Genomic DNA, 12,608 nt, shown 5'->3' with positions numbered 1-12,608 from the left:
TGAGGTCAGGAAAGCTTTATTTCTCATGCATGAGGTCTCACACCTGGGTAGTCCCGTAAGGTCTGAGCACTGGTCTAGAGCCAAAGAGTTTCTTTTATACACAACCACTTTACATTGATAAAGTTGGTTAGTTAGCATACAAATTCTTCACACAGGAAAAGGGGAAGGATACAGATCTTTCAGGATGGCCAGCTGCCAGACCTTGTTTAGATATGCTTATTATGGAAGTAAACTTATTATTTACCTTACATTTCCAGGTCTATGACTCTTTAACAGGGAAAGATTTCTTTTTCTTAGCCTCCCTTTCAGGGATCAGGCCTTGTCAGCCAAGGCTGGGGACTAAGCCTTGCCCAACTCCCAGCATCAACTACCAGCTGCGCGACTGGGAGACCCTCCGAAATGTCCCAGCCCCATTCTCTGTAGACTCCATAGGGAACTGAGCAAGACCTGCCTTCCAGTCACTGAGTTTGGCTCGGTGACCTAACCTGCAAGAACTGATGACAGGGACACAGGACCCTCAGGCACCCCTCTCCTCACAGGCGGTCACACTCAAGGGCACTAGTGGGTCTCTCTTTTCCGCCTGATCACTGGGGTCTCATGGAACCAGGACGGTAGACTCAGCCACTCTGGGTCCCCACCTGCCAGCCCAGTGTAGGCAAAGGGAGCATTTCCCTGACAGACATCCTGCTGAGATGGAGTCCAGTGGCCAAGGGGGCATCACCTGCATGTTGGGGACCACTAGGTGCTTGGAGAACTCATTTCTGATGTCAGTGAAACTGTTCCAGTCCAAAAGGTCCAGGGTGCTGCAGGAGAAAGTTAAGTGAGCACAGGGACAGACACTTCTCAGTCTGGCTCCCAGCTTTACTCGCATGCACTACAATCTGTTGGGGTCCCAAGCCCAAAACCAGCTTATTCAACCTAAAGAGCAACCCCCTCACAAAACCCACCACAGTGCTCAGTTTTGAAAGATAGATAAAATACTAAGTATGGCCCCCTCTTTCAAATTTTAAACACAAAACAAAACAAGCATTTTTGCATTGGGGAGGCTGCAGCTACAAGAACACTAGGGCGGAGTGGGCGTGGGGGAAAGGTGCCCTGGAGAGATCAGGCAGGAAGCGGGCAGCACATACAAGGTGGTCACATGCTGTCACCTATGCTGGGTCCCTGGTGCTCTGGGCCCCAGCTCTCATGAATGAGATCTGGGGCTCCTGGGATCTCACCTGCCCTGACCTGTCACTTGCCTGCATGGGTGCAGCATCCTCACTTTGGAGCTTGAATAATTCTGTAAGAAGTCCCGCTGGTTCAGGGATGCGCCCTCCCAGTTGCAGAGTCTGGGCTAGCCCTGCACCCACATTGGCCAGTGCCAGGTCATGGCCCCCATGGACTCCCGGCTCCAACACTCCCACTCTGTGTGCCTCAAGAGAGCAGGTGCTTCAGTGACATCACTGCGAGGCCCAAGCAAGTGAGGAGGGGAACCAGGATCAGGGGAAGCTCCAGGGACTGCCCAGCTGGAACCAAGGTTGAACAGGTGCGATGCTCCCATCTTCTCAACCAGGGGCTGCTCTTACCCAGACACACCCAGGGTCTCCGCCTTGAACCAGTTTTCAATATCCACCCTGGATGCGACACCCATCTTCACCATGCTTTCCTTGAGAAGTGAGAAGGCATCAGCCCATGCCATGTCCATTAACATTTCCTGTCCCCTCCCCACTGGTATGTCGTGTTTTGACTGGGTTATATCATTACCAAGAATGGAACACAGACCTGGCTTGTGTTTCTGCTCCCCACTCATCCTTGCACTCCACAACTCTTTGCTATCTATAGAGCCAAAGCCCTCAGCCTCCCCACCTACATGTCCTCTGCCTCTGCTGTAGACTCCTTAGCAGCCAATCCCAGGGTTGGGCTACAAGCCCCAAAGCAGCTGTGGGAGCATATCTGACACAATGCCCAGACGGTTCCTCTGGGACAGGGCTTTCCCAAACCCCTTCCACTCATATCCATGGGGAAGGACAGCCCCACCTGCAGTGCCGCCACCTCCAACCTCGTGTCTTTGGCCGCCAGTCCAGCCTTCCCTTGTTCTGCAGCCATTTGGTAAAAGAACCTCCTCCGCTTGGTCAGCACATCTGAGAACTGTAGCTGCAAAGGCAGTCCTCAGCACCAGCTAGCATATGCACCAAGTTTCCAGTTCCTCGGACCCCCTCCCCATCTCATGTGTCTGCAGGGATCCCAGCCACAAGGTACCTGCACATGAGCTTTCACACAGTGCTCAGGGCAGTCCCAAGTTCTTGAAAACTTGTTCTGCAGGAGGAAAGTTGCAGCACTTACCAGAAACTGGGGTCTCCCCAATGCAGTGAGCTTAATGGCTGAGAAGCCATCATTGCTGGCTCCGCCTGTGAGAAGCCACAGGGAGAGTCATTAGAGTCCCTGAGGGGTGGGAAGTGGAGCAGGAGCCTGTGCTTGGCCCAGTCTTCGGTGTCCCTGGCTATGGCGCTGCCCAAACCATAAACACTGTGCACTCAGCTACTCCAGAGGCCCCACCAGAGGTGGATATGGGGTTTGCACTGGCCACATAGGTCCAGAAAAGTGGTGGGCAAAGGAGCCAGTAAGTCCTGCCTCATCCTACATAGCCCTAATGATCATTCCCCTTCCTGCCTCAATTTCCTCTCCCAAGCCATTAGCACCCAAGCTGCCCACTGTGGGGGGAGGGGAGGTCACAGAATAGAAACTCACAACAGAGCACAGGTAGCAATTCAGAAAAAGCTCAACCACCACATCATCTCTCCCTTCTGTGTCTTGGAAGCCCATGATGTCAAACTTGTTCTGCTGGAGGAAGGTTGCAGCACTTACCAGAAACTGGGGTCTCCCCAATGCAGTGAGTTTAATGGCTGAGAAGCCATCATTGCTGGCTCCACCTGTGAGAAGCCATGATGCTCGTGGCATGGGAGAGGAAACTGAGGCAGGAAGGGGAATGATGATCAGGCCTATGTAGGACTAGGCAGAGCTTACTGGCTCCTGGATGTCATCTTCATCTTCATAGCTTCAAAGCCTCCCCCCCTCCATCTGTCTGCCCCCAGCAAGACATTCCTGCACTAGAAACTAACAAAAGGCCCATGTCTCCCAGGGTTGGTTTCCTCAGCCACTCACTCGCATCCCCTTCAAGTGTTCCAATTCCCCCTACTGGAACACTGAGATACACAATGGGGCTACACTGTGTCCTCGGTGGGTTTTGAAGAAAAAAGACTTGGAGACCACCTCCTGGCTTAGCTTACCTCCCTTGGCAGCCATTCCCATCCCAAAGCTATGGGGAAGAAATTCCCTCCTCAGAATGTGGCACCAGTTCCCAAGCAGTGCAAAGTGAGTCACAGCCCTGCCCAGGATTGGGAACCAGTCAGAACCACTGACAAGACTGCCCAAAAGTCTGGCCCCTGGCTCCCAAGAGAGGGGCAGGAGGTGACTTCCTGGAGGCAGCCAAGCACCTCAGGAAGGAAGTGGATGTGTGTGTGACCTGTGTCCAGCCCATGGCTCCCAGTGTCACCCTGGCTTGTTGTCATGAATGTCCCAGAGAACAAGCCCCAGAGAGCTCTCCAGCCTCAGGCTCACATTTCCAGGGGTATCTCCATGTTCCAGGGGTTAACCCAGGTGGGCATGGAAGATCATGGCCAGCAAAGAACAGGCCCCTACCTGAAGCTTCGATGCAGCGCAAGAACGTCTCCATGTGATTATCACACTTGGCTTCGTTGGCGTAGAAATATGTGCAGGCACTGATGACGTGGTCTCTATAGTCGCCAGAGGCCCGGTGGGCCTGGTGTTGCTTCTCTCTTTTACTTGTGCCTAGAGAAGCAGGCAGAGGACCTGAAAACACTACTGGTTCTGCTGTGTTGACTCAAAATGCACAACAGGGCTGCTGGCATCCAGGGGTCCTGCTGACACCCCACAGCCCCCTGCCCTCTTGAGAGGATCCATGGCAGTCGAGGGCCTACACTATGCCTGTCCCCCCAAACCTACTGCCCTTGCACTTGCTATCCCTTCTCCCTGGGAAAACCCTTGTCACATAGCAAACCTTGGTCAAGAAGATTGAACCCAAACCAACCTAGGCCTACCTGGGAGGCCCACAAGACTGTGTCCAAATACACACAGCAATGGCCTGGGTGCCCATGGACACAGAGAAGAGCGGGGCACTGTGCCTGGGTACCCAGGCTTGTCTCTGCTCCTGAGCCACAGCATGGACTGGGACGGCAGCGGGGAGAGATCTGTTCCCACCTCTTACTCACCACTGCCCTCTCTCTCCAAGACGGAGGCACAGGATCTGCAGGTGGGAAGAAGAGGCAAAGGTAGGAGTCGTGCCACCTCAGGCCACAGTGATAAGCTTGTCCCCATCAAGGAGGCAGAGGTGTATGGGGCTGTGTGGAGCCCTGATGGGGAGGGCTATATAAGGAATAGTTGGGACAGTAGGAATACTCCCCCGGCCTACCCACCCAGGCCTGCAGGTCTCATTCAGTGCAGCCTCCAGCTACTCCCTACAAAGCCCAAGCCCTAGAGAAGCCTCAGGTTCCTCAGGGGTGGCTCCCCTGCCTCTGTGGGTAAGGAATGAGTTCTCAGAAGAGCCCCAGGCATGAGGTAAGTGCTTGAAGGCAGCTAACTAATAGGGTATTCCTTCTGAGGGCAGACAGGGCCAGACAGAGCTGAAGAGAAATGGAGACAAGGGCACAAAATCCCGAGTTGGGCATCAAGGGCCCCTTATTGTGTCCTCTGTCCCCCACATTTGGGTACCTCCTCCAATTACCAGTACACAGGTTCACCACTGGCCCTATCTCCAGCACCAACTGCCCTGCTCTTCTTTCCCCTGAGGCTTATTTTGCATGCAGCAACCAGAATTTTTCTTTTAAAATCCAAACCTTCCCTTGGGGTCTCCTGAAAAGCCCCCTAGGTCCTTGTGAGGACAGAACCAGGAGCCCAGTCCACGGCCCTAGCTACCCCACCCCACCCTCACTCTGGCTACTGGCCTCCCTACTGTTCCTCAGCCCTGTCTGGCCCGTCCCTACCCTGTCTCCCTCCATTCTAGCCCCTGTTTGAATCACAGCAGCCACCTCACAGTGGCTGTGCTATCTGAGGCAGTGAGAGTGATGGTTAAATCTACTGAAATGAAGGGACTGCTTGTGTCACTGCCCACGGGGGCTGGGGTGACACCCAGCAGCCTCCACTATTATCCAACTTGGTATATAAAGCCTCTTAAACTAGTTACTATGGAGATGGCTCAGTGTAGCTGCAAGGCTGTCCAGTACTATGGAGATGGCTCAGTGTAGCTGCAAGGCAGCCTAAAACCCCAGACCTCCAGGCCCTGTGCTCTGCCTATGCACCGCAAAGAACAATGATAATTTCCCCCTGCATACCTGTGGCAAAGGTAAAACAAAAGAAGCCACTGATAACGCTGGTGGCTGAGTTCGATCCCCAGCCACAGAGCTACCACATGGCGCAGCAGACCTCTCTTGACTCACCCGCTGTTTCCCTCAGCAATGTATTTCAGTGTATCTGCCAGTTCTGTTTCCCACTCTGTCTCTGGTGAATCCTCTCACCCCCCCACACCTCTGGCCTGTACCCCAGTTCTTGTATGCTTAAATAAATAAATCTTTAAAAAAAAAAAAAAAAGAAGAAGAAGAAGCCACTGAGAGGTAGCCTCAGGCCATGGCACTTTTTCACTTCACTACTCCTACAAGTCCGACCATCTGGGGGCCCTCTAGGAGCCCTCCAACTTGGTTCTGGCCCAGTGCACTCCAGGTCTGTATCTGAGGACTTTGAGCCAAAATGTCCAGGTCAGGACTTGAAGTCCTGGCAGCCAGGCCAGTCTACAGGGGCCAGGGATTCCACACGTGGCACAGCTGCCTGGGGATGGGGCTGGGGGTTGGGCAGGCAGTCACTGCTCCAGCTGCCTTGTGCAAACCAGGCTCACATGGTTAATATAACAGAAGAGGATGAGGCGTCACTGGACAGTGTCTGACTGGAATGCAAACACCTGACATCTATGCAAGAGATAAGGAGCTCTCTGGGCTCACTCCCAAGGACACCTATGATGACAGTTTCAGGCTCCCAGGTTGTAGATAGGTAGAACCAGGGAAAAGCCATCCCCTGAGGGGGAAGGCAGGACAGGGCCTGTCAGCAAGGATCATAAGGACAGAGACCTGATCTAATGGGCTCAGATAATGTGAGCATGAACCACAGTGCATCTGCCTTCTAGGCAGATGGTAAAACATTCTCCAAAAGGTCCCCAGGGGCCATGACCTATTGAAGCTCAGCATTTCCACAGATGGCCTGCTGGACTCCAAAGATGCAGGGGAGTGGGGCTGCTCCTTTGCTCCCTCCAAGTAGGCTCCCAGCAGGCTCAGCTGCAGGACAGCCATTTCCATCCATGAACCTCCTGGGCACAGATAAGACAGGAAATACTTTAGAAATGGGCCAAGCAATGGAGCTGGGCTAGCTGCACTGTCACAGGAAGAGGTGCTGTCTCAGAGCAGATCCTAGGCATGGGGAGGGGGGTCATATCATCAGGGGGAAAAGAGACTGTCTATGCACACACATGTACACATATGCAGGCACACACATGTGGGCTGGGGAGCCCAGTGTGGAGAGGGGAACTATGTGTTCTGGCAGGCAAGGGGCAGAAACAATCACAAGAGGCAGTGAGGAGACCCTGATCATCCCCTGAGCTGCTTCCAAAGATCAGTTCTCAGCTACATGAGGGACTTGCTGGCTGGATGCCTATTAGAAGAATATAAGGGGAGGAAAGCAAGGGAGACCGCACCACCTGCACTCACCCTCACATAGCTCTTCCCTAAGGAAAACACAGATTGGGTGACAGGTGGAAGCAAAGTCCAAGGAGGAGGTTCCCACTTGCTCTAAGGTTCCCACCTTAGAGGCTAGGCCAACTCCTCAGACCCCCAGCTCCTGGTTCCAGGCTGTGCTCAGTCACTCTGCTCATGACAGTCCTAAGGAAATGGCCCCTGAGAGTCAGGGTCCAGGTCCCACCCCCCGCCAGCCAGCGTCTGCACAGCAGGATGGACACACCTGCCATCCACACTGTTCCAGGCTACTATTACCACCTAGCATCAGGAATGTGCCCTTAGTCTCATTGCCCATCTCTGCAGCTCTCAGCCTCCTGGGGCTGGCCCTAGCCTCTACCTTCTAACAAATGATCTGGGGAACATTATCCCACCCCCTCCTAAGTGGCTCTGCTGCACCTCCCTTGTGCACCTCCTGCTTTCTACCTGGCGGCAGTCCTCCTGGATCCCCCTTCCTGGGCCCCACCTGTTGGGCCTCCTGCACATTCAGATACTTCCATAATTTCCTGCCTCACAGTTCTGCCCAGGTCAGGCCAATACCACCCATGCCCACCCACCACCACGGCCTTACTCTGGGCAGTGGTCTCCCAGCTCTCCCAAGAGCCTATGGGCCCCATCAGAAATAGGAGAATGGCTTTCTGGGCCCCATCAGGATAAGAAGCTATTCCCCAGCTCAAGGGTTACACAGTCCCTCCCAGCCAGAACTCCCAGTAAACCATCCAGATGTAAATGTTCCCGTGGAACCTTTAAGTCCAATTCTGTCCCCCCCAACCTAGGCCCCTCTGAAGGCATGATGCTGCTAGGCAGTGGAGCTTGGGGGGCATCCATGACACCTGCCATAAGCATCAGCCAGCAGTCACCCTGTTAGGATGCTAAGGGACTGCTGCTCACGTTCCAGAACCTACTGAGTGCAGCTCAAGCAGGAGTGCACAAGCACAGCACAGATAGAAGGCAGAACACAAGCCACCCACTTCCCAATGCTCCCTCTGCAGGGCAGGGAAGAAACCAGGGAGTGGAAAGAAGTCTTTTCATGTCAGAGAGAAAATTCCCTGGTGAAAACACCCAAAAGTGGCTGGGACACAACCCATTAGTTATTCAACAGATAGCCTCAGCAAAAGCAGCCCCATCTCACAGCCCTGGGAACACAGGGTCTGAGAGGAGAACTCCGCCTTCGAGACAGCGAATCACTAGGCAGGGGCAGGGCACCCCAGGCCAATTAGCCTCACTGGCTTAGAGGCAAGACTCCAAGGCTCAAGGCTGGACATTCCGTTCCCAGGCAGGAAGGCTCATGTGACCCTTCCCCCTCCCAGCTCCCAGGCTAGAGCAAACATCACTGCCTGAGATGGTAGGTTACTCAGCAGGCTTGTCCACACCTCCCATGGGTTGGGCACTGCTGCTGAGGACTCCAGGCCCCGAATACAAGAAAGGATACACCTGGAGGCCGCTAGCACCAGCACAGAAACTGTGCATTTTACAAGAAAGAGCTTGTCTTGCCTGGACCTCCAGTGAGGCGACTACTCTGGGAAGCAGACAGTGACCCGGTACTCTAATTCTTTCCTATGGCCCAGAAGGGCACATGAGGAAGATGCCACCTTTCCCCACACTCACTGCCCAGAGGACAAGCCCTACAGCACAGGGGGAGCCAGGGAGAAAACCCCAGGCTGGTATATCACACTGCTCCTGCCTGTGCGGTCCCTTCTCCGAAGAAGCACCAGGTCTGGCTTGTCACCTACAAAACAGTCTCAGCGTCCAGAAAGTGAGACCTGTTGGGCAGGTCAAGAATCCCCTCCCCACCCCACCCTGTGCTTCCCCCAAGGAGAAATGCTTTAGCAGAGAGGAAGCCAGAATCCTCTGATACCAGGGTGGACAAATGTTTTTGTAAATGGCCTGGCAGCACCTATTTTCAGCCTGTGGGTCACACAATGTCTGCCAAGCTACTCAACAGCTTTCACTTGTCTGGCAAAAGCAATATGAATTTCATGTAACTTTTACGAGTCACAACATTTTTCTGTTTTGATCTTTTTCAACCATTAAAAAATGTAAAAATCATTCTTAGCTTGCAGACCATACAAAACAATGTAGTGGGCAGTACAGTTTGCCAATTCCTATACTTGCCCCTCCTCCAGCCTCATACACACTAGATATCCCACCATTCTCACGTGGCAAAATGCAAGAACTCCAGGAAGAACCCAAGACGGTCCTCCCTGGTGGTGCAAGTGGATGCCTGACAACCTCTTAATAGATAAAAACGCAGCACTATGAAGCTATCTGCAACCACTGCAACACGAGCTCAATCCCTGGCCAGAGAGGTGACCCACATGGCACAGCAGACCTCTGACTCGTCCGCTGCTCCCCTCAGCAGTGTATTTCAGTCAATCCACCTGTTCTGTTCCCCACTCTGTCTCTGGTGAATCCTCTCACCCACCACACCTCTGGCCTGTGTCCCAGTTCTTGTATGCATAAATAAATAAATCTTTTTTTTTAAAAAAAAAAAAAAAAGAATCCAAAAGGACCTTTGCTACTCAGGTTAACCAAATTCTCCAAGGCTTGGTCTCCTCCTAGCCCAGGTCACAGCCTAGCCTCTGGTCAACCTCAGAGGACTCTAGGGTTGCCAGCAGATGCCCAGGCAGGTCTTACTCCATCTCCTTGTGCTCTGCCTCCTCAGAGCTCAGGTCCTCCTCCACCCCGTAGTCCAGGATAGAGCCCACGCCGAAGGCCCTGTTGTGCTGAATCAGGGGCCGGATGGATTCCTGGTCCTCGCCAGCCACAAACTGCCCGTAGAAGGTCATCTTCATGAGTTTATCAAACAACCTTTGCCCCAGAAGTCTCCTGGCAAGGTGGAGCAGCTGAAAGGTAAAAGGAAGTAGCTGTCCTGGGCCCAACCTCCCCTGCCCCCAGAAGGTTATCCTACCCACTTTACTCCAACCATGAAGTCTTGAACATTGTCCTCAGGACCAAAATAAGCTCACAGTCCTGATTTTATAATGGAGACTGCCCAAAACAGCCTGCTTCTCTGTTCACAGCCACTGTCAGTCACATGTTCTTCACAAGGGGTGGCCAGTGCCAAGGGTCACCCCCTTGGCCACTCTTGCCTCACTTCCCTGCAGACTCAGGGGTGACTCCAGCAGCACACAGCAAATGCCTGACCACCACTTAGCGGATAAAGATGCAAATGGCTGGTCTCTCTGGATACAGCAGCAGGAATGCATGTACTAAGATGCTCTGTGCCCTTACTTCAGAGGCTACACTGGCCAACAGGAAGATTTGTTGCAATTTTCTAGAAGGTAAGCACCTAGATTTTGCAACTTTTTGTTTTCTCCTTATTCCAAGTTTCTAAAAGTGGCAAGGTGCTGGCCCTCCACTTGTCCAACAGATGATCACATAAAAAACACAGAATGAGTGAATTCAGCTGGTATTAAGTAAAGGCTAACAATAAGCCAGGAGACCAACTGAAAGGTCTGTGAGATGAGATCCCTCTAAGGGACTAGGCACAATCATGCATGACCACAGGGGACCAGCAGTTCAGCTGCCCACTCAGCTTTCTCCTCCAATCACATTTTGCCATACCCCAAATTTCTGCCATCATTCTGCATCAAACATGCAGAGCAGCTGGTTCATGCCCAACACAATTCTAGGCTGGACAAAACAGACTGGGTACCCACATTCTAGTGGCAGGGAGATAGCAAATGAGGGCAGAGCAAGGTACTGCCACAAAGCAATTCAGAATATGGAATGAAGGAGTACCTGGGTGAATGAGAGCTGAAGGTATTTGCTAACATAGATTCACAGAGGAGGGCTTGCTAAGGTAAGCCACAAGGGAAAAGCCAGGACAGGAGGAATGAGGACAACTGGAGATTCCTAGGACTGGAAGGACACACATACTACTTGCCTGGGAATTCCTGTGTCTACTGCCCATCACTTCAGCTCCAAAGCAGGAAAAACCCAAAGTTTCTCAAACCCCCTTTTTTTTTCTTGGAGGTGGGAGGAACACTTAGAATCAGGGCCGCAGGAAATAATCTCTATTTTAAGTAAAAGCATGAGCAAGTCAAAAACCTTCAGCCCCAAAATCAGCCAACAGACCCCCTAGACAACCGCTTCCTCCCTAGTCATACCTGTCCCCCAGGTACCTCCTTCCTGTTACCACTGCACTGCCAACACTTGAGCTCCTTTCCTGCTGTCCCTCAGATGCTGGTGCTCCCCAGAAGGTTCTCATCACTTTCCACCCTCCCCCCACCAACTTTCTTGACCTCAAGTGTTCCTTTTCCCCTTCCTCACTGGTTGACCTGGATTTGCCCCAGCTATGACTTTACCTTGGGCCACCACAAACTCAGGGTAGCTTCCCTGAGGCCTCCACCTCTTCAAGTTGGCCCCTTCTTCCTACGATTCCCCCCACTCTCCAACATTCCTGCTACCATCAGTCCTAGGCTCTGAAGTCAACCATGAAGCTCCCCAAGGGTTCCAGGCCAACACCTCTTCTACCCTCACAGTCCCTTCAGAGTCACCTAACTCCAACTTGTGGCTTCTGCTTTCACCTCCAACCACAATAGCCAGTCCCAGGATCAGGGTGAAATAATTATCATCTCTATACCCCCACTGGCTAACACAGTGTTCTGCTTTTAATTCCCATATCCTGAAAGCCTTTTCAAAGTTTTCAAAGTTACTTTTCAAAGTTAGCAGCTTAAAGTTTTAAAAGTTGAATGTTTGGGGCCTCCCTGGTGGCTCAAGGGGTTAAGATACAACCTATGAAGCCATCGTAGGCACTGCAGCACGAGTTCCATGCCCCCACAACCCACATGGCCCGGCTGACCTCTCCCAACTCGCCCACTGCTCCCCTTAGCAGTGCATTTCAATCTGTCTGTTCTTTTCCCCACTCTGTCTCTGGTGAATCCTCTTACCTCCCCGCACCTCTGTCTTGTACCCCAGTTCTTGTATGCATAAATAAATCAATCTTTAAAAAAATAATAAAGTCTTTAAAAGTTAAAAAAAAAAAAAAAGCTGGATGTTTAAGAGGCATCCCATTTACCCTTTAACACTGTCTGGAGCAGCCCTATCTGGGGAGCAGGTGGGTCACAGCTATCACAGGCTGTGAGCCATTCAGCACCTCCAGACTTCCTTTTGGGTAACAGAGAGAACACTCCATTTTAAATTTCAGGTAATAACCATACCCTAAAAAAAATTCAGTTGGTCTTTGCTTTCAGTTGGTAGTAACTGATATGTAGGAAAATTCATGTTTTTAGTTGGTAGTAATGTATACGCAGGAAAACTCACAAGGCCCAAAAAGGAATGCAGGAAACACCTCCCTTCCTGACTCAGGGCCACAGGCGATGTTCAAGAGATCCCGCTTTGAAACTTCATTAAGCTTCCCTGACAGGCAGAAGATCCCCACAGGGCCCGGCCAGCTCGCACCCTCGCGCCCGTGCCCGCCCCCTCCCCTTCGCGCCCCCACCCCCCCACCCCCTTCCCGGCCGCGCACCTGTTCGTGGTGCGCCAGCAGCAGGGGTGAGGCGCACAGGCGCAGCACCAGCAGGCTGCGCACCAGCTCCCAGCTGCGCCGGCTGCGGTACGCCTCCTGCGCGTTGCCGAAGTCCACCGCGGGCAGCAGCAGCCTCGCGGCCTCTGCCACCCCGCGGCCGGGCACCAGCCCTGGGCCTGCCAACGGCGGCTCGCGGGTCCCCGGCCCAGGGAACGGCGGAGCGGGGCTGGGGGCGCCGAAGCGCAGCAGGGTCCAGATGCGCCGCAGAGCCATGGCTGGACGCAGGCGTGCGCGGAGCGGCT

The 12,608-nt window shown here is 53.0% G+C and overlaps 1 protein-coding gene across 1 annotated transcript; it reads right to left on the bottom strand.

Annotated features, from left to right (window-relative positions):
- Positions 1-549: 549 nt before the first annotated feature.
- On the bottom strand, positions 550-12,579 carry PRODH (proline dehydrogenase 1). The gene is made up of 8 exons (XM_037497706.1): positions 12,307-12,579; positions 9,471-9,679; positions 4,272-4,306; positions 3,682-3,831; positions 2,326-2,390; positions 2,020-2,136; positions 1,569-1,648; positions 550-803 (listed from the first exon to the last, which is right to left on the bottom strand). Exons 1-8 carry the CDS (start codon positions 12,577-12,579, stop codon positions 596-598), a joined length of 1,137 nt encoding a protein of 378 aa, XP_037353603.1. The 3' UTR covers positions 550-595.
- Positions 12,580-12,608: the final 29 nt, after the last annotated feature.

This window comes from Talpa occidentalis, unplaced genomic scaffold (assembly GCF_014898055.3).
Source record: "Talpa occidentalis isolate TD23 unplaced genomic scaffold, MPIMG_talOcc4v2.1 talOcc4.8, whole genome shotgun sequence".
NCBI lineage: Eukaryota > Metazoa > Chordata > Mammalia > Eulipotyphla > Talpidae > Talpa > Talpa occidentalis.
Note: the sequence above shows the minus strand (reverse complement) of the source record. Positions and strands in the feature narration are given on the sequence as shown.

Coding starts and splice junctions, on each gene's coding strand:
- PRODH (XM_037497706.1), bottom strand. CDS start 12,579: ATGGCTCTGCGGCGCATCTGGACCCTGCTGCGCTTCGGCGCCCCCAGC. Junction 2,391..3,681: donor GCGCTGCATCGAAGCTTCAG/GTAGGGGCCTGT, acceptor GGCTTCTCACAG/GCGGAGCCAGCAATGATGGC. Junction 1,649..2,019: donor TGGAGGTGGCGGCACTGCAG/GTGGGGCTGTCC, acceptor TCACTTCTCAAG/GAAAGCATGGTGAAGATGGG.